This window comes from Archocentrus centrarchus, chromosome 6, assembly GCF_007364275.1.
Source record: "Archocentrus centrarchus isolate MPI-CPG fArcCen1 chromosome 6, fArcCen1, whole genome shotgun sequence".
Lineage (NCBI taxonomy): Eukaryota > Metazoa > Chordata > Actinopteri > Cichliformes > Cichlidae > Archocentrus > Archocentrus centrarchus.
Genome location: NC_044351.1, coordinates 18,807,804 through 18,830,768, shown reverse-complemented (window position 1 = coordinate 18,830,768; position 22,965 = coordinate 18,807,804). Strand labels below are relative to the sequence as shown.

The window sequence follows — 22,965 nt, the reverse complement described above, 5'->3', positions numbered from 1 at the left end:
TTATTTTAGAGAGTTTGATTTTCTGTTACATGGCACTGAACAGGAGTGGCCCTCCAATCTCATTGTACATCCTGTATAATGACAATAAAGGCATTCTATTCTATTCTATTCTATTCTAAAATCTGTAGAGTTTTCAATGTGGTGGGGTGTGATGCCAACAAGCGGTGATAAGATGGTGGCGAGGTGTTTGGAAATGTTTGTGAAATGGTTTTGTATTCAGTTATAAAAAAAAAAATATATATATATATATATATATATTTTTTTTTATAACTGAATACAAAACCATTTCACCACATATTAATCTGATTTTACTACAAAACAATGAGAATACATTCACAAACATGGCTGAACTGTTAGTTTGTTGCACTTTTAATAACTGTTTCTGTGCTTTTTTTTTTTTTTAATCTCTTACAGTGACAATATTTATACAGTTCCATTGTCAAAGACATAAAGTAAAATCACCATTTACAGCCCAGGGTTTGAATATGACCTTTTTTTTTTAAACAGGTAGATTATTAAATCTTCATTTAGGGTGGTGCTTTACAAACAGTAATATAGCCATATCACAGAGATCATCATTCTTATGTCCACATCTGAATACATCAGAAAGAATCAGCAATCAGAGCAGAATTCAGCGAAAACCCTTTCCAAGAAAACTAAGTGGAATATATTATAAACTGGTTCATCAAACTGTCTATCCAAGTCAGGGAAGAAATGCATAACACAATAAGCACTCTAATGCTTAAGGATGATAGACAACACAACACATCTCTGTTGAAAGAAAATGGTTATCTTATCCATTTATGTTAACTGAGATGACAAAATAATATACTACCATGTAAACAAAAGAAATACACAATCAACCCCCCCCCCCCCCCCCCCCCCCCCCCCCAAAAAAAAAAAAAAAAAAAAAAAAAAAAAAAAAAAAAGCACCGAACTGTTTCAAATTTACCTTCAAGTACTACTGGGGACAGCTAAAAATTACTACCTTACATTACCAAATTTTTTTGTTTTTTTATCTTTGGGCTGATCAGGCTCCAGAGGTTGGAATTTTATCAAACTATGAAAGGAATTGCATAAGCCTGCCAAAGTCGACGCACTTCTTTGAATGGTAAAGGTGCTCTGCCTTCACAGGTTCAACAATACCAAAAGAGTATTGTCAGTGATAGTCTGAATACACCCACACATTCTAAGAAGTGCAGTTATCAGGTAAAACAGGTGAAAGCAGCTAAATGAGTTTATCATGGGTGTGTTGGACTATGGCAGTTTGACAAATCTGATGACAAGGCATTGTTTAATTTGTATTAGTCTTTGGTGTCTGCTGGAATGTACAATATGATATGATGTTCATGCCTCGAGAGATGACTCATCCGGTCTCTGAAGATGCTCTTTGACAACACCGACAATAGTTGATACTTCTGCCATGGCACCCTTACCTGTATCAAAGCAAAGAATTATGGGTTATACAAATGTCTTCTGTGGGCAAGTATAAATCAGTCAGTGCCTAAAACAACAATACAAAGACATGTACATAATTACAATGCAAATCCTTGTGCACAATCTCCACATTCATAAATACACACTACATACTTTACACTACACTCGAGCTGTTTGCATATAAATCTGAGTCAAACCCCACCAATACATCAAAAAGACACAGCACTATTAGCAACAAAGCACGCAGGCACACAATACCTGTATTCTATTTTTTTTAAAACATGTTTTGCAGGTCTCCAGAATAGATAATCTATTAGACCTTTGCCAAAGCTTAAAGTGTAAGCCTTTGTCATTTGCAGTAGTTTAGTCACTGGATTAATGTAACCAGGTCAACTATGTGAATTGGCATAGTATCAACCAATGTCTTAAACTGAATTACACAATGTAGGTGACATTTTAGTAAACTTCATTACATTACCTCTACAAAGTAAATGCTTTACAAAGCCAAGACATAAACATGACATAAAAAGTCCAGTGTTAGAGATCCTTTAATAACATCTTGAAGGAAAGTTATTCTCCCTAAATCAATATTTAGCTTTTTGTCTTCTGTCCAACTTTCTATGCAGTTGTAATAATGACTGAGTCATTGAGATTAGCACTTTCAATTCTTATTTATACTTTCCTCTCCTGTTAATGGATGTTATTAGGAAACTTCTTTTAACTTAATTGAAAACAGAGGTAAATAAAAGGAAGCCTAGGGCACACAGAAGCAGGAAAAATTTAGAGGCTATTGCTTTTTTTTTTTTTTTTTTTTTACCAATACTCCCCATAGAATACAGCTGTATATATTGGGTTACATTTAAGACTTTAGCATGTTTTAATTAAATCCACAAAACAACAGGAAAATAGCATGTTAAAGAGGTAATTAATAATTAAATATGAATACTAGGTATCAGCATTGGTATCCCAGCATCTAAAGGATCAACAATTAGTAAAGCATGTTAAGCGGGGAAGACAAAGCTGTATTAACTCCAATTAGCAAAAACCAACAATCTGTAACACCAGGGAAAATAAAAAGTGGAATGGATGGAAGTTGTAAGGAGGATGACTAGATAAAACGGTAGCACATACAGAAAACAGACCATGTAACACACTTTTTTTTTTTGCATTTGCAAAATTGCACCATCACTCGTAAAGCACATGAGCTATATAATGCCAGACACAATATTAGAACATGTACCATCTATATATATATACTATATATATCACTGAGTTTCTATTCATGCTATAACAATCTACTGCTTTAGAGAGCATAGCTGATCACAACGACACACTGGAGACACTACTGCAGATGAAATAAGAAAGCAAAAAGTAGCTTCTTCCACACCCACAGAAAACGGTGTCTAACAGTTTCAAGTAGTAGGTCTTGTAATTTACCACCAAGGCCTGTACATTTTCTTCTGGTGTGTGTGAGTTCTGATTATACTTGAAACTACCTACATTGCACCCCAGTGCATTTAATGGCTGGCAAGATGTTCACATAGTTTGTTTAGTCTCTTGATACACGACAACTCGAGACAAAGAAAATACAACTTTGCCTCCACACACCTGATCAAATGCTACATGAAGTCAGGCCGTTAATAGTTTTTAAAAACTTACAAAAACTTTTCTCCTGTTGTGGAAGGAGGCAGTTTCAGATGTTCCCTGTCAATCAGACAAGCACTTTGACGCAGTTACCCCACAAGTACAGGGTCTTTGAAAAGAAACTGGCATATGCCTCTGGTAGGTGACTTACTATGTAAAGCTATATGTGACATAGTTTAACAGTAAGCATTAAGCAGGTTGATTTGACCTCTTACACAGCTGGCTACTGCGACTGGTAATTAAGAGCAATTCAAGAGCCACTTCAATCTAACATCATCCTTGGGATAAGTCACCTGATAAGAATAAAGGAAGCATATGCCACGTGATTTGGACTGAGTTGTGTTTACCTGTAAAAGTCAATAGTAATAGTGTGTTGGTACATAGTGTACTTTCTACAGCGATGTTGAAATGTGAGAAAACTGGCAAAGAAGAATTTTAAACTCATGTTAAGGCAGAAAAACTAGTCAAAGGTGAGACTGGACTTCTTGTAATGCAACTTCTGACATTTCACCTGGTCTTATCACTACTACCTGTCACTGTCCTTATTTATCTTTGGACCACTGTTGTCATATTATTTACTCACTACTGTCCCGTCTACTCATTTCAAGTACTGTTCACTCCTGCAACAGACTACATACAAAGGAGAACGTAACCAATAATCTTCTTTAAAGCAGCATACTTTGTAATGGCCAGCAGGGGGGAACTTTTTCTGATTGCAAAAAGTAGTCCCATCATTTTGAAGTTTATGGAAAATTACCATACACCTCACATGAGGAGTATCTTCTTCTGGTGTTTAAAAAAATAATAATAAATAGTGTATTTACCAGCTGCATAAGGATCAGATACAGCCACAGGTTTGCAGCTGAAATGAAGGCAGAGTTCAAAGATGGGTGTGGTAAAATAAGTCACTGGCTCCATGGCATGCATGAATATTAATCTTTAACTATTTTAAAGACATAATCATCTCTTTAGTATTTTTTAAGGAAATTGCAAGACATTAGCTGGGGTAAGGCTCACAAATGTGAGAATATGTTGTTTGTCTGGGGTTACATAATTTAAAATCTACTTTTGGGGGAGCTTATCAACTACATGATTAAGGCAAAAACCTATTGGTATATCCATCAATAGCAAAAATTATTTGACGTTTCAGCCCTTTTCCATTTTCCTGCATTCTGAGAGTGTATGGTGAAAGTAAATATTATGTTTAGTTATGCTTTGTATTAAAACTCACCTTCATCTCCACATACTAGCTTCTTGGCAATGCAGGGGATTTCCACATATCCAAACTCTTTCAGCCTGGATACCTGCTGGGCTGTAATAGGATGCAGCCACATAGCTGTGTTCATAGCAGGGCAGAAGAGGAGAGGTCGACTGGTATCCCAGGCTCTTACCACACATGTCTGCAAGGACAAATACTCATAAACCAAGTAATTATTTCACAGAAATTTGGTAATAAATTGATAAATAACTAATACATTTAGCATTTAATCTTCTTACCAGTAGATTATCGCAAATGCCATTAGCAATCTTTCCAAGAGTGTTGGCATCCATAGGGGCAATGACAAGCAAGTCTGCCCAGCGCCTTAGCTCAATGTGTAGCACAGGGTCAGATCTCTGTGTCCACAGCTAAATGAGAGACATGCCGTTTGACACACATCCAATTACACAATCACTTCTTCACTTCTATCTGGAATGCATGATAATTCAAATCAGTGTTTTTTCTGGCTCATGGCCATGTTTTTATGTCTCAAAAGTCTCACAAGTAACTGGAAAGTTGTCATGTAGTTAATGGACAAATCATGCCACTTCAGTTCACTCGGTATGGCGCAATGACATTCCTTCAGATATTTTATTTCACATTATTTATATAAAAGAAATATGTCACATCAATTGCATTTATCACATCATTCAAAATACAAATTATCCCAACATCAATTTTAGAAATCTTGCATAGTCTTTGAGAAATCTGTGGTACCTGGTTGAGAACCTCTATGCTGTCAAGGTAATAATGGCTATAATAGAACATCTGAGTCAAGTTAATTATTACCTCCCACTCATCCTCATCACTGTAGATTTTGACTGAGACCTCAGCGGGATTGTAGAAGTGCTTGGCATGCTCTGTAGTGACCACTCTGACATCCACCTAAAGCATTAATGAAGACAGTGTCATTTTGCTAGTGCTGCCAAGATAGATAGATAGATAGATAGAGAGATAGACAGACAGACATAATGTGTATCTCCTATTGCACCAAATCCCATTTAGACTGAGATCTAGTGACTGTGGAGGCCACTTGAGTATAACAGACTCATTGTCATGTTCAAGAAACCAGTTTAACATGATTTGAACTTTGTGACATGGCATGTTATCCTGTTGGAAGCAGCCACCCGAGGCTCTGTACACTGTGGTCATAAAGGGATGGGCATAGTCAGCAGCAATACTCAGATAGGCTGTGGCATTGCTACAGGTAGTACTAAGGGGCCCAAAGCATGGCAAGAAAATAGCCCCCAAAACATAACACCGCCACCAACTGTTGGGAATTTTTTATTATTTTGGTATTGGTATTTACAGTTATCATTCTTAGTATCATTTACTGACAATTACAGTGGTCACATACACATGGATTAATAAACACTGTATGCTTTAGAATAGAAGGATAAAACTGAGGCCTGATATATTCATGCTCATTTATGCTTAGAGCCTTAATCTCATCCATGCACATTTTGGTTCACATGACATTTTATCACCTTTTGTTATATTTCAGGATATTTTATGACTGTGTGCCCCCTGGAATTTGGTTCTGCAGATTAACCTGTGTTTGTGTAGTATGAATTAGTGTGGGAATAAATTCTGGCTAAGTGGGGATTGTCCAAAAAGTGTTTTTGTAGCATAAGTTTTAATTGGAAGAGGATCTATCATTTACGACACCTGCCAGAATTGTCATAAACCATGGGGCACCCTGGTGAAGTGTGTTTCTTTAATTGAGTTTTATATAGGATTGAATCCATTTCATTTCGGAAAAAAAAAAAACTAAAAAAACCTTAAAATTATGACCCAACACAACCTGAACTACTGATACACAGCAGAATGGATCCATGTTTTAAGATCTTTATGTAAATTTTGCAATTATTTGCACCCAGAGAACTGCTGTTCACTAAATATTTTCTCTTTTTCAGGCTGCTCTCTGTAAACCCTAGAGATGATTGAGTGGGAAAGTCAGCAGTTTAAAGTTGAAATACTCACAACAGCCTGTTTAGGGCCAGCAAACATGCCACATTCAAAGTCACTAAGTCACATTTCTTCCCAATTTTGATGCTCAGTTTGAACTTCAGCAGGTTGTCTTGACAAAGTCTTTAGGTTGTTATTAACAGGGCTTGAGCTTCTAGACTCCCCGGCTGAAGTCTGAAAAGTGTGAACAGTTTCTCATCCTGAATTTTCCTAATAAAAAGTATAGTTTCTCAGCTAAATATGTCACACTAGTTGCTGCAGAGATTGCCTAATGATCACTTATGTTTACAAGACATTACTGCTGCCAGTAACACCATTTTGTTGGAAATTAAGTTGACTGATTGGATCATTATGTTCCTATGCTCCATGGAGTGTGCATCCATGCATACTCTCACATGTTCAACTCACGTTGAGTAATTATTCTTAGTTTGACAGTCAGGCCAAATATATCTCTCTACAGTGTAAGGTATTAACTATTACGCACGCAATTTAAAATGATTTGCATTGCTATGCAAACACAGATTCATCGACCTGTTTAATACAAAAATGCTTTAGTTGATGGATTGCAAAATCTTTGCCACACTAACACCGACATTGACCTCTTATCCTCCTTCTGACATTTACGTATTCAGATGTCTTTTTCTCTATTTTCATTGAAATAGAGGCTTTAATTAATATGCAGATACTGCGGATTAGAATTTGCTGAGTAAATCGGAGTTCCTGTTTTTGTTAGTCTAAATTCTTAATTTTGATAGGCTTTTATAGATTCCACTTTAATTAACTTAAAAAAAGACTGATAAATTGAGAGAGATTTTTGTTTTCCTGTGGCTAGAAGAGCTAATAACTAGAATATACCGTGTTTGGTGAGATGCTGCCTAACATCTCCATCTTGCGGTAAAGGTGAGTTTATGCGTGTTATATGCCAGTTAGATAAACAATAAACAGATGTGGGTGCTTGTGTTATACTTGCTAACAATGTACTAGACAAAAGAAATACACAAACATGAATTAATATGAAGCAGCTCACCCCAGAGAGCTCAAGAAGTTGGGAGACCAAAAGCGGTAATTTCAAGGCTGCAACGCTTCCTGTCACTCCAACAAGGACATGAAATGTCCCGGAAGTTTTCAACAAATCAGTTTTTATAGTTGACATGTGGCCGTCTAACTGTATATGACCATACTGCCAAAGGAAACTGCCGCGTCTCATTCCAGTGATACACTTCCGTAAATATTCACCACTAGCCAATCAAGGAAGAGCACGTCCAACGCTTGTGACTCCTGCACGAGCGCGTCCTGTGGAGAACGCGCACGTCCGCAGAATATTCTGGGTAGTTGCTAAAGCCTTTCCAGGGCAGCTAGCATGAAGCGTGGAGACTTAATTCATTGCATTCCTCATTGATATTCATTTGAAATTAAAAATACCAAACAAAAACGCAATAATGGCACTCACGCCTCTTGTTTATTGGGCTCAACGCCATGAAGAAATTTACCTGCGAGTTGAGCTGACAGATGCTCAGGTGAGAGTACCATACCTCCCCCTTGTCATGAGGAAAATGCTTTAGCATAGTTCAGACTTTTGACATTGTGTTGCGCCTCTGAGGATAAATAGGAAGCAATGCAAATGAAGACGAAAGGTTCCTGTAAATGTTACCCCGCTGGATAGCTGTACTGTTTGCATACTCTATGAAAAATCGAGATCCTTCCAGCGATAGTTGATCTTCACAAAGGTCTCTGTTGAGGCGCTTCATTATTTGGCAACTCTAAACCCACCGAACCTGTTCACTGCAAGTTTTAAGAAAATTTGTGTGTACAGTCAGTCATGTGGGTGAAAAGCCCTAAAAATACCTCCTGACACTACCCGGAAGGTAGGGGTGGGGTGTAGCATTGTCTACACACGCCACTTGTGGGGTTTTGTGTGAGGGACAGGAGTTGTTTCACCTGTCCCTGTATCAACTGTATCCCATACTGCATGCTCCAGGAGGGCCTCGTTGGTTTACATCGTGGATTCCTTATAGCACTTTGTTATTCGGCATTTAACAGAAGATTCAGGTTAGAGACTCTTTAAGCAGTTGATCTGCCTGGTTTATAGTTTGTTATGGTAATGCTTTAACCTGTTTTTGTTTTGTTTTTGTTAGTCCTTTAAATGTTTGATTTATATCCTGGTTTGGGGTTATTATGCACAGGAAGTAATAAATGCTTGAACTAAAGAGGAAGTATGTTCATCATCTGCCTCTTTTTGCAGAATATTAACGTCCACGTGCATGAAAACGTCCTTCACTTTACAGGTGAGATGCATTCATGGATTTCATTTTCATTTGGTGATTAAAAAATATTTTTAAAAGTGGTTTGGTAATTTCTTTTTTTTTAAATTTATGGTATCTTTTGTGTAGGTCAGGGGCGTGGTGCAAAAGGACAAAATGACTACAAGTTCAGCTTGGAGTTCCTTTTACCAGTAAAGTCAGAGGTAAAGTGTTAATAACTTTAAGATTGCGCTGAAATATTTGACTCAACTTTCTTACCTATGCTTTTTGTATTTAGTTATGTAAGTTTGGGCAAAAGAACATCCTGTATATATCTGTATAAGAGTTGGAATAACACCTGTCCGGACTACACCAAAAGCAGCATTGAGGACCTCTACTGTATCTCTATTGTATCTAATTATGGTCATTACACGAACCTGTAGGTGAGCCACAAGTCAACACAGCGGCAGGTGAACATTACGGTGCAGAAACTACAACGAGGCTGGTGGGAAAGGCTGACTGTCCAGGAGCGTAAACCTATCTTCCTAGCGCCAGACTTTGATCGCTGGCTCGACGAGTCAGATGCCGAGATGGAGATCCGAGAAAAAGTAAGAGGCCTGCAACTTTGCTTTTAACACTAAATGACACTCACAAAGATGAAAAAAATGTCAATATTACTGAAATACTTGAATAAAGATTAAACTATTTTCATTTTTTACTTTTATAAGGAGGAGAAAAGGAACAAGCTGAAGGCTTCAAGATATAAGGAAGAAGGTGGGTGCAGTTTAATAAATGACATGAAATTTCTGTTTTATCAGATGGGTGTGAAATGATAACCGCTGATACAATTTCTTTTGAAACATTTCAGGGTTTATTAGCCTGAAAACTGGATTCTTGATTATATATAACCTGGTCCAGTTTCTTGGGTTTTCATGGATCTTTATCAACATGACCGTGCGCCTCTTTATCTTTGGCCAAGGTGAGAAAGTATATTACACAGCTGAGGCTGCAAGTATCAGTTCACAGAAAAATGATTAAGACATGTCTGTTTTAAAACTCATTTCAGATTCCCTCTATGACACATTTCACACAATATCGGATATGATGTTCTTCTGCCAGATCCTGGCAGCAGTAGAGGTCCTCAATGCTGCTTTTGGTGTAGTCCGGACAGGTGTTATTCCAACTCTTATACAGGTATATACAGGATGTTCTTTTGCCCAAATTTCTTAAGGCCAGATTGACCACCAATTCACATCTTGCACAAGTAGTAATTTGTGTGTCTGCAACTTTTGTTTGTGTACTAGGTGGTTGGAAGGAATTTTATTCTCTTCATCATTTTTGGTAGCCTGGAGGAAATGCACCACAAGCCAGTTGTATTCTTTGTTTTCTATCTGTGGAGCACTATTGAGATTTTTAGGCAAGTATACATCTGCCTAGTGTTTACAATAAACCATCATCTGTTGATACACAGCTGTATATAGCCAGTTGTATTTAAATAAATTGAAATTTTTATTAAAAAACGAATTTATACAGCACTGTAAATGAAACATTTGTAGTTTTAGTTTGTGCACTTAAGCCTTTAAGTACAAAAATAGCTATCACATTTGAGCTATAATTTTATGAGAATATTTCATTATGGATGCAACTTTAACCAACATGCTGGTCCTATTCCAGGTATCCTTTTTACCTGCTGTGCTGCTTCAATACAGAGTGGAAAACTCTCACCTGGCTGCGGTATACTATCTGGATACCACTGTATCCGCTAGGTGTTTTAGCTGAAGGTAGGCTTTTTAAAAACATTTTTTTCTACATTAATTATATTTCTTCATATGCAAGCACTAAAATCAATCTTATCTCTCGATCCGTTGTAGCTGTTGCAGTGATACAATCCATTCCCATCTTTGACGAAACTAAACTCTTCAACATTCCTCTGCCAAAAGCTATTGGCACCTCCATCAGCTTCTCCTACTTCCTGCACTTTTATCTTGTTCTCATGTTTTTGGGTAAGTCCCCAGATAAACCATTTCTCACATGATAAATATATTGTAACTTCACCACAAGTGTTCTGATATCAATCTCGAATCCCCTTTTCCCCCTCGAAGGACTTATTATCAACTTTCGTCACCTTTATAAGCAGAGGAAGAGGCGCTTCCGGACCAAAAAGAGGAAGGCAAATTGAGACTCAACACCAACAGCATTCCTTGAACACCTTTGCTGCCTGCTTATTCCTGGACTTTTTTTTAAAAAAATGATCATGTTTTAGTTAAATTTAATCTGGATTTATTATTATTTTATTTCATTTTTCACAGCCTGTCTGCATATACTAAAATGACTTCCTTTATGGTTACTATGAATGTCCAACAGAGGATTTCCTCATTGCACAGGCGAGCAAACTTACTGGTGACCAATTTTGTGTAGATATCAGATTTCTGAAGAGAAAGCCATAGAACATGATATACCTTGATGATACATGATATCCTGTGTGATACTATACCCCCCCATCCCAATGCAGTGCTATTTTTAACCGAATGCATTGCAACATGCACTGATAAGAAAACCCTGCTGTTCTCATTTGATATTGAGTCATTGGTGTGTGCACGAAGAAAGCAACAACCAGTATCCAACATAACAAGTACTTGGTTATACTTTCATAATTCTGAACCATCCCACAAAGCTCAGGGAAAAATACCAGTGACTTCTAAAATACAGAAAACATTGTGTGTCCCTTGTGCTCAATAATAACCTGCAAAGAGCAATGTTAAACTAATTTTTATTTCCAGGCTGCGGTTTTATTATTTCCATTTGAATTTTGAATGCCAGCATTAATAAAAGTTCACCCAGTTTCCTGTAAATGTGGCCGTTATTTGACACTGAATAAAAATACATTTTAAATCTGGTCATTGTGTCAAAAGGTTACTGTAAAGGAACATGTTAAAAAAAAAAAATACACCTGAACATTGTAACTTCTTTAGTTTACCATCTTATTGAGTCCCACAAATGACTTCTTGAAGCAATCTTGTGAATGTTTAAACAATTTTCAGGATACACACAGTGCTGCTCCACATTGGTCCACGCAGGCTGAAGCTGTGATTTGCAGACAAATTCAGATGCAGCTCAGCTTGAGAAGTCTGTGTGCATGGGAGCAATATTGTGATCAAAAGCGGCATACTGAGAGTCACCAGTGCTTGCCAATTTAAGCTGCTGTGCAGCGTGGGAGAGCTGAAAAGCAGCATCAGGATGCGCTGAGTCTGGCAACATGGTGCACTCTCTCTCCAGCAGATCGGCCACTCCCTTCAGGAGCTCCCAGAAACCGAAAGCCAAAGCAGCCTTCCGCAGACGGTTCAGCTCCTGCCAGAATAAAATGAAAAACTATTTATTTATTTATTTTGAAAAATTACACAGCTTTAAGATTTAGTTCAGAGCCATTTCAGTTTTTCTTACCTTATAGAAGGTCTGAGTTTTATCTGGCAATTTCCTTGCATTCCTCAGGATCTTCTGGACATCAGTCTGTCCAAGTACAGCATTTAATAATAATAATAATAATAATAATAATAATAATAATAATAATAATAATAAAAAAAAAATCGATTCAATGATGACTGGACCCTCAAATGTTTTGACTACTGATATGGTACTGGTTAAACAGTAAATGCTTCAATTAATCACAGTAGTGAAAGTGTAAATGTTAATTTGTGATGAAAGAGCTTGTAAAAGATACAAAAAATTATTTTTATATATATATATATATATATATATATATATATATATATATATATATATATATATATATATATATATATATATATATATATATATATATAGTTTTGATGATTATGGTTTATAGCTGATGAAAATCTGAAATCCAGTATCTCAAATTCATAGAATATATATTAGTTCTTAGTAGACTACTTCATTTTGATTTTGAGTAAATTAACTGTTGAAACCGTCCAAAAACCACATATCTCAGTCTAGTTCAGTACACACAACCACAAAAACTGGGGAAGACTAAAGACTTGACAGCTGTCCAGATGACATCATCGTACATCCCCCACAAGGAGGATGAGCCACAGAAGGTCACTGCTGAAAAGGGTAGCTGTTCTGAGAGCTGAATCAAAGCACACTAATGGAAAAAGGACTGGACCGGAAAGTTGCACAAGCAACAGGGATGACTGCAGCCTTGAGAGCATTGTAAAGAAAAGTTCATTTCAGAAATTGGAAGCGCTTCACATGAAGTGGACTGAAGTGCAGTGTCAGTGCAACAAGAACGACCCTTAAACATCTGCAGGTAAAGAAGCTACAACTATTGCATTCCTAACATCAAGCCATTCCTGAACCAGAGGCAGCATCAGAGAATTGGAAACTGGAAAATTTGCATTTTATTTGGAAATCAAGGTCCTAGTGTTTGGGGGAAGAATGCACCTGACCTGACCCTCACAGAGAATCTATGAGATAATGTCAAGAGAAAGACCTGATCCAAACACACAAAAAAAAGCCCGCTTTCAAACCAGCCTGGGCTTCAGAGCTGATCCCCTCCATGCCATGATCGAAAATAAAGGCTTTCAAACCAAGTGTCGAGTGTATAAATGAACATGCTTTTCAGAAGGTTCATTCTAATATTGTAAGACACAGGATTTCTGCTTTTCATGAGCTATAAACCACAATCAAGATTAAAATCAAAAAGGTTTTGAAATATTTCACTTCATGTGTAATGAATATTAAATACCCCCTGGAGTCCTTGACTCATTTTATGTGATGGTTAAAATGCTGTGCTTTTACAGATGAGCTTTTACCGCCTTTTTCAAGCTCCAGAGACTTTTACAGATGAGCTTAATTACTCTGAATGGACTGACCCGAAGAATCCATATTTGTTTGATGGTAACACAAACAGGATTGACAAATCAGAAACTAGAGACTCCTACAATAATTATTAATCACCAGAACAAGAATTTCAGTAAACATTAACTAAGTTCTGCTGAAGAGAGTTCAAACAAAGTAGAAGCCTGCTCTGTTCATTGTAGTGCCAGTGAACAGAGCAGGCTCTGATAAGCTGAGTAACTGATTAGTCAATTACCAGAACTTAATCTGGAACTATTTTGAATGTCAAATATTCGTTGTTTTCTGTGTTGTGATTTTTGTCTTTTCTCCAAAACTTTACTGAAACAGTGCATTTACACAGTGATTTTACTTCACCTGCAGTCCACTGGCCTTAATCCATACGGTTACATTCTGGGCATAGCTTCGTTTAACCGGTGGTTGTACAGGAAATGGACTTTTACTGTCATCCTCTCCATAGGGATTATCAGCCGCTTCTGTAACACCAGAAAGATCATGGGACAATGGAATGAGGACAGTCAAAACACCACATCATGATCAAAGCACCCTGGGTGAAGTATAAACTGCTTGATAATATACACACACAGAGTCAATTGGTGTTTAGGAATACTTGTGCATAGGTCATTGTGTCAAATGTTAAATGAAACAAAAAGTTTCAGAATATCCCTAAAATTGTACTGTTTAAATTATTCCACTATGAAAGAAACTAACTTGAAATTTAGAGACAGTACACAAACCCTATGTAACCTTTTGTAAACACATAGAACCCTTCCTGTTGGCTTGTTTGACCCTCATCTGCAAATATTTTTGCATGGTGGTGGGATGGAAGGTCACCTGAGATTGGTCCCAAATGTGAGATCTTGCCCAGCCAGGGCAAAGGCTCAGGACCAGGCTCAAAAAGAGACATCATCAAGTTTGATTTCTTCTTGCTGTCTGCCTGGGAGTACAACATGCCAAACCACTCTGCCCTGAGGGAGGGGGGAGGACTACATTTACAATTTGTAAAATACTGTAGTCATAACTGTGCAGGTTAATGTACCAGAATTCATATAAAGCTGTGTTGCATCTCACCCCAGTTGGACCAGCGCCACCATGCCTTCAACCTTCAGACTTCCATGTAAAAGTACACAAAAATTGGGACTTTTGCCTGCCATCTGACTGGCAGAAGGTTCCTCCTCAAGCTCATCTGTGGCCCCTGTGCCAACTTCATCCACATCTACAATTAAGTACAATTAATAAACAAAAATCATCAATCTGTGTTATACTTTTTCCATTCAGACAAAATACTGGCTTGTTTTTAATTTCTGCTGTTATACTGAGGGATTTCCCAGCAGATTTGCTCTTCCTTTCTATTTTCCTATAACCTGAAGCATTTTCTGATTTATCATGAACCATATTTGCTTGACTCCATTTGTTCTGTAACAGCAAAAAACTAAAGTTTAAAGTGTGTTAACATAAAGCTGGTGCAGCATTTGGCTGTACATCTTACATTTTAAGAGTTTGTTAAGCAAACGCGATGAGTTGTGAATGAGCTGCACAGCTAATTTGTCATCTATCAGTATGAGAAAAGAGTGAAAGTATTTAAAACCAACCTTTGTTTACAGCAATAGGTAATACCAAGTGTCTGGATATGACAGGAGGACTGGCAATGTCAGCTATTTCAATGAAGCCCACAATCTCCAAATCTGAAAGACATATAAGAAAAAAAAGAATTTGTGTAGAATAAAGAATTTAAAATAAACTGGAATCACGAAGTCTGAAGCCAGGCAGTTACCTGTACTAACAGTTCGGGGCATGGGCTCAACCTCTTCATCCATTATGACAGGCTCGGGTCGAGGAAACACCTGAACATCTGAGGACAGATTCCCACAGTGCAGAACCGCATGGAAGGGAGAGTATGCAAGATCAATCAGCTTCCTGGAAGTATGCAAACATAGAATATGATCACAAATGCCTTAATAAACAAAAGAAAGATGTTAGTATTTGTGTATAATTTCCACAGTAACAGTTGTACCCAAACATGGTCTGCACACTCTTCATGCAAAGTGGTCCCTCCATAGTAAAGATCTGCCCATCCTCTCCACTAAGACGAAGTAGCTCCTCCAGGTTGTCCATGGCATCAGTCATCTGTAACTGAAATTACACAAGGCAGTGGGTCTAATTTTTTTAAAGCTGGTGGTAATTTGCTGAAAATTTACATAGATGCAATTCTCATTTCACATCCTCGATTAAGTTGACAACGTTTCTTGGAAGAGAATGGCAGCTGGAATAAGCATAGATCTAGGCCTGAGACTGCGGTTTGGGGAAGGCCTCAGTGATAACTGGTGGCGGCTACAGGGCCACGCAGATTCCTAGGTACGAAAATGAGAACGAACAGCCTGAAGTAATCAGGAAATAATCACAGAATAGTCATAAAAAATGTGTATGTATGTATGGTGCCAGTCCTGAAATTCAGATTAATTATCTCCTAGAGAAATGTCTCAGGCAGTGTTCACTAGATGATAAAATAACACAAAAACTTTGCTTAAGTCCTGTGAGGTTACATAGAGCAGATCTGCTGAAATTCTGACAGAATAAAAATCATTTCAAACATTATATCAAAGTTCACATCATCTAACAATTTCATGAGTACGGACCTGAATACTTGATGGCTAATAACATGCAGGGGTTTTCCTGACTCTGATGGGGTGACTATGACCATAATTATTCTGCATATATTCAAGACTGTGTTACTTTATTTCACTGAAGTCTATACATTCTTACGATTTGATAAATAAAATGTATTTTATGCTTGAGTAAATTACACCCCACTTTTATTCATTCATGTATTTTTTAATCCCCCTCTCGGTAAACCACTTTGTTGGGTACCAAAGTGTTTTTATATGCTGGAAAACTCTAATGTTTAAGTCTCTTGGCTGCAGGTAGAAAACTGTCAAACTGCCATTCTCTTATCCTAAAATTTCCACAAACATTTGTGAGTTGTAGGCGCCTAACAGAGGCCATGACCCTGAATTGTGTTTATGACTAGTTCCTCTGGTATCATTTTGTCTGACTAACTGTAGGCGTCAGTACCTCCTCTGCATTGGCAATACACATGATGAAGAGTTTGGTAGGGAAAGGGAAAGGAAGAGGGAATTTCTTGTCATCCCCACGCTGTTTCAATGTTTGGAGCGAATGGCGTAAAGAACCCTTCCCAATGCCGAGCGATCCATCAGTAACTAGCACCACCTATAGGACACGTGGGGGAGGTACATAAACATAACTCAGTTCATATCAATGCAGGAAAAATATTTGACCAAACACCAACTTTAGTAATCAACAGTAAATACAGAGGTGTGGTGACACTGAATAAAGTGCTAATCAAAATACCTGACAGGGACAGGCACTACCCCACTCCTGCTGTACTACATTACTAACTCCATGAAGAGCTGATTCAACACAGGTCTTGTCATAATCTTCCAGGCTACTCAGAGCCTCCTGCGCAGGAAAAAAAGACATCAGATAATCCCAAATCCCCCACAAAGAAAGAAAATATTCTTTGAATTTTCAGACAGACATCTCACATCTTACCTGTAATGCATTATAATCTCTGGTGAAAGGCACTAGAAGCTCCCACAGGGAAGAAAAGGCCATCAGCGCCGTGAACTCCAAGCGGTAGTTTGAGGCCATGTGTTCAAACAACATATTAAGTCCGTGCACAGCCAGGTTCTTTCTCTGAAACTCTTCGCTGCCATCCAGTGACACTGGCCGTGTCATGGACAGAGACACGTCCATTACCACCACAGTAGGCATGGTCGCCGTTTACAGAGTCCCACTAATACAACGGACTTCCGCCACAGTGTTCCCACTGACGGACAAGACGTTTCCACCGCTTTGTCGTCTCTGAGGCGTATTTAGCTAGAACAAGCTAAAAGCATCAGCGCCCTCGGTAAAGCTAAAAAGGAAAGCGCATATGGCAGCATCCGAACTGTTAGCCAATTTTGGCTAGTTGTTCGACTGATTCACTTTGGTATTCTTTAATGCAACGGCAAATGGAAGAAACATTGCAGCTGTCATTTAACGAATATGAGAAAGTAACTATCCACAAGCTAAGCCACAAAGCGAAATCCTAGCATGAGAGAAAGTAATAACGAAAATGTATGCGCCATTCAGTTGTTACGCTAACTAAACAATGGTTATGGTGTACTGTGCACCAGCACTTCCGTCCGGGTGACATTAGTGAATAAATAGTTCCTATGATGTTTAAAGATTATTTTAAATTATTTGCTGAAAAAATGGCATTGAAAATCAGTAAACCAAAATTAAAACAAACAAAAATTTTTTAAACAATTGTACAGACTAAATCTAGAGTCTGAGTTCCAGTTTAAACTGTGATTTATGAAGGTCGGCAGTGGTTAAAAAAACAACCCAAAAAGTTATCTCCAATATGAGAAGTTTTTGTAATTGTGTGAGAACCGCTCGAAGAAAATACTTATTTCTCGCTGCAGAAATAGCTTTCAGCATCTGTTTACAGCTTAGATCTGGTTACACCTTTCAGTCAGTTTGCGACCTATTTTGCACAGAAGATTGGCAGCGAAGCGCACAGTTTAAGCCCTGACCGAGAGACTGCAGATTTGCCACAGCCATTTCAAAGTATCTGTTCACATTTTCTGTGTTTTAATATTTTTTAAACGTATTTTAGGCTCTCTGGCCTCTTTTTGTTGAGATGAGCTGAACAAAATTGAATCCTTGAAAATATACACAACTTGCTTATAATTGCAAAACTTTATTAATTTTAGAAGTAACTAAATTAGATTACAAGTTACTTTATTAGTTACTTTCAGCAGATGCTGGTGTTGTGCCAAAAAGTTATCGTCTGGCAATCAGGCAATCTTTTTTTTTTTGGCAAAGGCCAAAAATCACTTAAAAAAAAAAAATTAAAAAGCCATTATCTTTACAGTGGCCTGACACACCGTGTGAGCAAGCCATCTATCTGCTCATGGCTTACACTTCCAGTGAAGAGGTGAGACTCAGATTCTTCTTTTAGACCAGCTGTGCTTCAGATGTCATTCTATGCTGTTATGTGCTCATGATTTAGCTTTTCTTTTTTTTTTGTATTTATTTATTTATTCATTTTTTTTCTTTAAAAAAAAAAAAAAAAAAAAAGTTGCTTTTTTTTTCCCTAACAGAAACCCAGAAACGTCTTTGTGATTGCTTTCCTGGACTCTGTTGTGGGGATCTTTAACATCTCCTGCATTGTGTGGTGGGGACATCAAGTGAGTTAACAGTGATATTCCATTAAAATTATACTTTAATATGTCCTAATGTCCTATATAAAAACATAAGAATGTTTTTGTAAGTGTTATAAAAAGAAAACTTGAGTGAAAACCAATCATAATTCTTTCATGATAAATTAATGCATTTATGGTACAGCTTTTATTTGTTTATTTTTTTTGGAAGTGAACGATAGTGTTGGGATCTCAGATCAGCTTATGATCACTCTGGCAGCAGCAGTATTTTCTAATAGCTTCTATCTACTTTGAATCCTGGTTTGTCCTCATAGGTGGCTGAGACCATCAGCATCTCAAATTAGATTATGGGCCTCACTATCGAGGGACCCGCAGCTCTGTAATGTCTTTGCTGTCACTGTGGGGCCTCTATAGCCAGATCTGTCTCATTAGAAACAAATTGCACTGGGAATGCCTGGTAGAGGCCCTAGTCCACAAGATCTTCAACTCCCATCTATGACAGAACTTGAACAGCATTCCAAGGAAAGCTGAGGACACTGAGTCTAAATGGACCATGTTCCGCACCTCCATGGTTGAGGCTGCCGGACAGAACTGTGGCTGCAAGGTGGTTGATGCCCATTATAGTGGGAATCCCCGAGTAAGATTGTGGTTACCGGAGGTGAAGGGAGCCATCAACCTGAAGAAGGAGTCCTATTGGGCATGGTTAGCCTATGGGACTTGGGAAGGCAGGTGACTGGTACCAGCAGGCCAAGAGGAACATGGCTTGGGTGGTGGCTTAAGTTAAAAACTCAGGTGTGGAGGAGTTTGGAGAGGCCATAGAAAGAGATTTTCAGACTGGTTCAGAGTGATTCTGGCAAACAATCAGGCGACTCAGGAGGGGAAAGCAGTGCTCTACTCACACGGTGTGTAGTGCAGGTGGGGCGCTGTTGATTTCAACTGAGGATATAGTTGGGCGATGGAAAAACTACTTTTAGTCCCTCATTGACATGCCTTCTGTAGTGGAAGCAGAGTCTGTGGATGAGGGGGATGACTTGCCCATCGCTGGGAGAGAGGTCAATGAGGTAGTTAAAAAACTCCTTGGTGGCAGGGCCCCTAGGGTGGTTGAATTTTGCACTAGGTTCCTGAAGCTTCTGGATGTTATGGGCCTGTCTTGGTTGCCTTTGCAACATCATGTGGAGATCTGGGGTGGTGCCTCTGGATTGGCAGACTGGGGTGGTGGTTTGCATCTTCAAGAAGGGGGACTGGAGCGACTATAGGAGGATCACGCTCCTCAGCCTCCCCAGGAAGGCCTATCCCAGGGTGATGGAAAGGAGAATTTGTCCATTAGGCGAACCTCAGATTCAGGAGGAACAATATGGTTTTCGTCGTGGGGGTGGATTGCTGGACCAACTCTTCAAGTATATTCAAATACACATGGGAGTTTGTCCATCCAGTCTACATGTGTTTTGTGGACCTGGAGAAGGCATTTGACTGCGTCCCTCAGGGTATCCTGTGGGGGGTGTCTGTGGTGGTTCAGGTATCTGACTAGGATGCCTCCCGGGTTCCTATTGTGTGAGGTGTTCTGGGCGTGTCCTACCAGGAGGTTTTAAAAGATATTTTAAAATTAAGGCTACTGAAAAAAAGAAGCTTTCTTTTTTTTTTTTTTTTTAAATCCATACCCCAAAGACAAGTTGTTGTATGATGCAGAAGGTAATGTCTGAAAGTACTGAATGGGTGGAGCTACTTAAGGGAAGACGTGGTGAAGATTCAAGAAATTATACTACATTTACCTAAAAAGTTGGCCTTAATACAAAATATAGAGAACAATCTAAATCATCAGCCTAACTTAAAAATCTACAGTTGTGTCAATGTGTACGCTCCCCTGCAATAGTGTAGTGTTATCAACCAAAGGTGTCTATTGCCTCTAAACAAATGAAAATCCATGAAAATACAAACAAAATGGAAACAATTTTTAAAAAGAGAAAGAAAGACACACACAACTGTTAGTTGAAGTTGGTTTATGTGTAGTACCGTTTTCAGTCGACAGGGGATGCTCTGTGACTGGCTCTATCAGTACACACATCTCCTCTTTGGGCCCTGAGATACTATCTCCACTGGCATTATCTGTCTCTTTTTTTTGAGTTATCAATTAAGTCACTGGGGGCCAAAGCACTGACCACATCTGCCAAACCTGTGACATAGTCCCTCTCCAAGTAACTCAGGATCAGCCTCCTCAGTAACTGACGTTCTTGCCACATCACTGGGCTGAAGTCCTAATGCTTCACTCATTTTTCTGAGATGCACTAGCGACAATGTCACAAGCTTCTCCTCTGCAGCAGTCAGCAATGATTCCCACTCATCCATATTTATCCAGTTTGTCCTGTTACTCACAAGTTCTGTCCTTGTATGTCAGTGTTGATGCTTGGAGTGAATAACATCACATCATCATACATCAATTCACTTGGTAGAACTAGAGTTATAATTTTAAATGCAGATGTGCTAGGACTCCTATTAAACATACTGCAAATTATTATTAGCACTGAGACCGCCATGCTAATACATCAACAGAGATCATGGCTATAAGACTAGTTGGGTGTGTGTCACGGTATGTGAGCTGGTTGTGTGGCTGTGTAAGGTGATGAGGACCCCAATGCAGGTCAAAGTAAAATAGGAAGCAACTAGACAAAGACAGAAACACAGACTTGACACACACCACAGGAAATAAACAACACAACAAAACACATAAGAGCAGAGACATGACATGACAGGACAGACACAGGGGTACCACACAGGGAACAGAGAAACACTATGAATAACTATAACTAACAAATATGGAACATCAAAAAACTCTAAATGAGAGTTTGTTAAGACTCTAAATGAATAAATTAAGAAACACATTAAACCGAAACATAAGAATAAAAACACAAAATGCTGGACAAACGGCCCAGAACATGACAGTGTGCTAGTTCAACTCAGCTAAACAAGTATTGCCTAACGTGTTAATTATCCCCAACCAACATCATTTGGGCTTCTAGCTCAGCAGCACGCTGTTTCACTTCCCTTACAAAGGTCAAACAGCTAGCTAAGAGGGGGCAGGACTTACCCTCCAATAGGGTAGCCTATCTTCATAGTTGTCAGCATATGTGGATTGACTTATTAAGCAAATCAGACCACAGTTTGAGCAAAATTACTGACATTACTTGTATATATTTTTTAAAGAATGAAATTATTTGCACAGGATGCATGTTTCTGTTTCAGCTTTCTTTAGTGTGTGATCATATACTTCTGGTCCAGTCTACAAGTTATTTGACCTTTTACTTTCTTCGTTTTCAAATGTTTCTCGGAAAAATAGTGTTGTGTACCCTATATTATTGCATGTATAATTTACATATGTATATGTTTTATAATTTATAAGGCCTGGGCAAACTGGCTTGAGCACAGATAAATGTTGCCAATGCATAGATAAATGTTGCCAGTGCATAGTTACCAATGCATAGACAAATGCTACCAATCCATAGATAATTGTAACCAGTGCATAGACAAATGTTACCAGTGCATAGACAAATGTTACCAGTGCACAGATAAATGTTACCAATGCACAGATACATGTTACCAGTGCATAGACAAATGTTACCAGTGCACTGATACATGTTACCAGTGCATAGTTACAATGCATAGACAAATGCTACCAATCCATAGATAATTGTTACCAGTGCACACATAAATGTTACCAATGCACAGATAAATGTTACCAGTGCATAGTTACAATGCATAAACAAATGCTACCAGTGCACAAATGTTACCAATGCACAGATAAATGTTGCCAGTGCATAGTTACAATGCATAGACAAATGTTACCAATCCATAGATAATTGTTACCAGTGCACACATAAATGTTACCAATGCACAGATAAATGTTACCAGTGCATAGACAAATGTTACCAGTGCACAGATAAATGTTACCAATGCACAGATAAATGTTACCACTGCATAGACAAATGTTACCAGTGCACAGATAAATGTTACCAATGCACAGATAAATGTTACCACTGCATAGACAAATGTTACCAATGCACAGATAAATGTTACCAGTGCATAGACAAATGTTACCAGTGCACAGATAAATGTTACCAATGCACAGGTAAATGTTACCAGTGCACAGATAAATGTTACCAGTGCATAGACAAATGTTACCAATGCACAGATAAATGTTGCCAGTGCATAGTTACCAATGCATAGACAAATGCTACCAATCCATAGATAATTGTTACCAGTGCACAGACAAATATTACCAGTGCATAGATAATTGTTACCAATGCACACATAAATGTTACCAATGCATAGATAAATGTTACCAATGCACAGATAAATGTTACCA

At 38.2% G+C, this 22,965-nt stretch overlaps 3 protein-coding genes across 3 annotated transcripts; 1 reads left to right on the top strand and 2 right to left on the bottom strand.

Annotated features, from left to right (window-relative positions):
- Window positions 1–935: 935 nt before the first annotated feature.
- ppcdc (phosphopantothenoylcysteine decarboxylase) lies at window positions 936–7,550 on the bottom strand. Its single transcript, XM_030731092.1, has 5 exons — window positions 7,335–7,550; window positions 5,129–5,224; window positions 4,579–4,707; window positions 4,313–4,481; window positions 936–1,436 (listed from the first exon to the last, which is right to left on the bottom strand). Exons 1-5 carry the CDS (start codon window positions 7,512–7,514, stop codon window positions 1,348–1,350), a joined length of 663 nt encoding a protein of 220 aa, XP_030586952.1. The 5' UTR covers window positions 7,515–7,550; the 3' UTR covers window positions 936–1,347.
- A 75-nt stretch (window positions 7,551–7,625) lies between these two features.
- hacd3 (3-hydroxyacyl-CoA dehydratase 3) lies at window positions 7,626–11,479 on the top strand. The gene is made up of 11 exons (XM_030731091.1): window positions 7,626–7,824; window positions 8,550–8,592; window positions 8,698–8,771; window positions 8,991–9,155; window positions 9,276–9,321; window positions 9,416–9,526; window positions 9,614–9,741; window positions 9,852–9,964; window positions 10,222–10,328; window positions 10,419–10,550; window positions 10,650–11,479. The coding sequence occupies exons 1-11, from the start codon at window positions 7,747–7,749 to the stop codon at window positions 10,724–10,726; spliced, it is 1,074 nt and encodes a 357-aa protein (XP_030586951.1). The 5' UTR covers window positions 7,626–7,746; the 3' UTR covers window positions 10,727–11,479.
- ints14 (integrator complex subunit 14) lies at window positions 11,302–17,172 on the bottom strand. The gene is made up of 11 exons (XM_030731090.1): window positions 16,951–17,172; window positions 16,750–16,857; window positions 16,453–16,608; window positions 15,395–15,513; window positions 15,155–15,297; window positions 14,973–15,065; window positions 14,452–14,596; window positions 14,215–14,348; window positions 13,738–13,856; window positions 11,989–12,054; window positions 11,302–11,895 (listed from the first exon to the last, which is right to left on the bottom strand). The coding sequence occupies exons 1-11, from the start codon at window positions 17,170–17,172 to the stop codon at window positions 11,662–11,664; spliced, it is 1,539 nt and encodes a 512-aa protein (XP_030586950.1). The 3' UTR covers window positions 11,302–11,661.
- Window positions 17,173–22,965: the final 5,793 nt, after the last annotated feature.

Coding starts and splice junctions, on each gene's coding strand:
- ppcdc (XM_030731092.1), bottom strand. CDS start 7,514: ATGAGACGCGGCAGTTTCCTTTGGCAGTATGGTCATATACAGTTAGAC. Junction 4,708..5,128: donor GTGATGAGGATGAGTGGGAG/GTAATAATTAAC, acceptor TCTCTCATTTAG/CTGTGGACACAGAGATCTGA. Junction 1,437..4,312: donor GCTAGTATGTGGAGATGAAG/GTGAGTTTTAAT, acceptor GCTTTGATACAG/GTAAGGGTGCCATGGCAGAA.
- hacd3 (XM_030731091.1), top strand. CDS start 7,747: ATGGCACTCACGCCTCTTGTTTATTGGGCTCAACGCCATGAAGAAATT. Junction 9,742..9,851: donor TTATTCCAACTCTTATACAG/GTATATACAGGA, acceptor TTTGTGTACTAG/GTGGTTGGAAGGAATTTTAT. Junction 10,551..10,649: donor TCTTGTTCTCATGTTTTTGG/GTAAGTCCCCAG, acceptor TCCCCCTCGAAG/GACTTATTATCAACTTTCGT.
- ints14 (XM_030731090.1), bottom strand. CDS start 17,172: ATGCCTACTGTGGTGGTAATGGACGTGTCTCTGTCCATGACACGGCCA. Junction 14,597..14,972: donor ACCTATTGCTGTAAACAAAG/GTTGGTTTTAAA, acceptor ACTTAATTGTAG/ATGTGGATGAAGTTGGCACA. Junction 13,857..14,214: donor ACATTTGGGACCAATCTCAG/GTGACCTTCCAT, acceptor CTGGTGTTACAG/AAGCGGCTGATAATCCCTAT.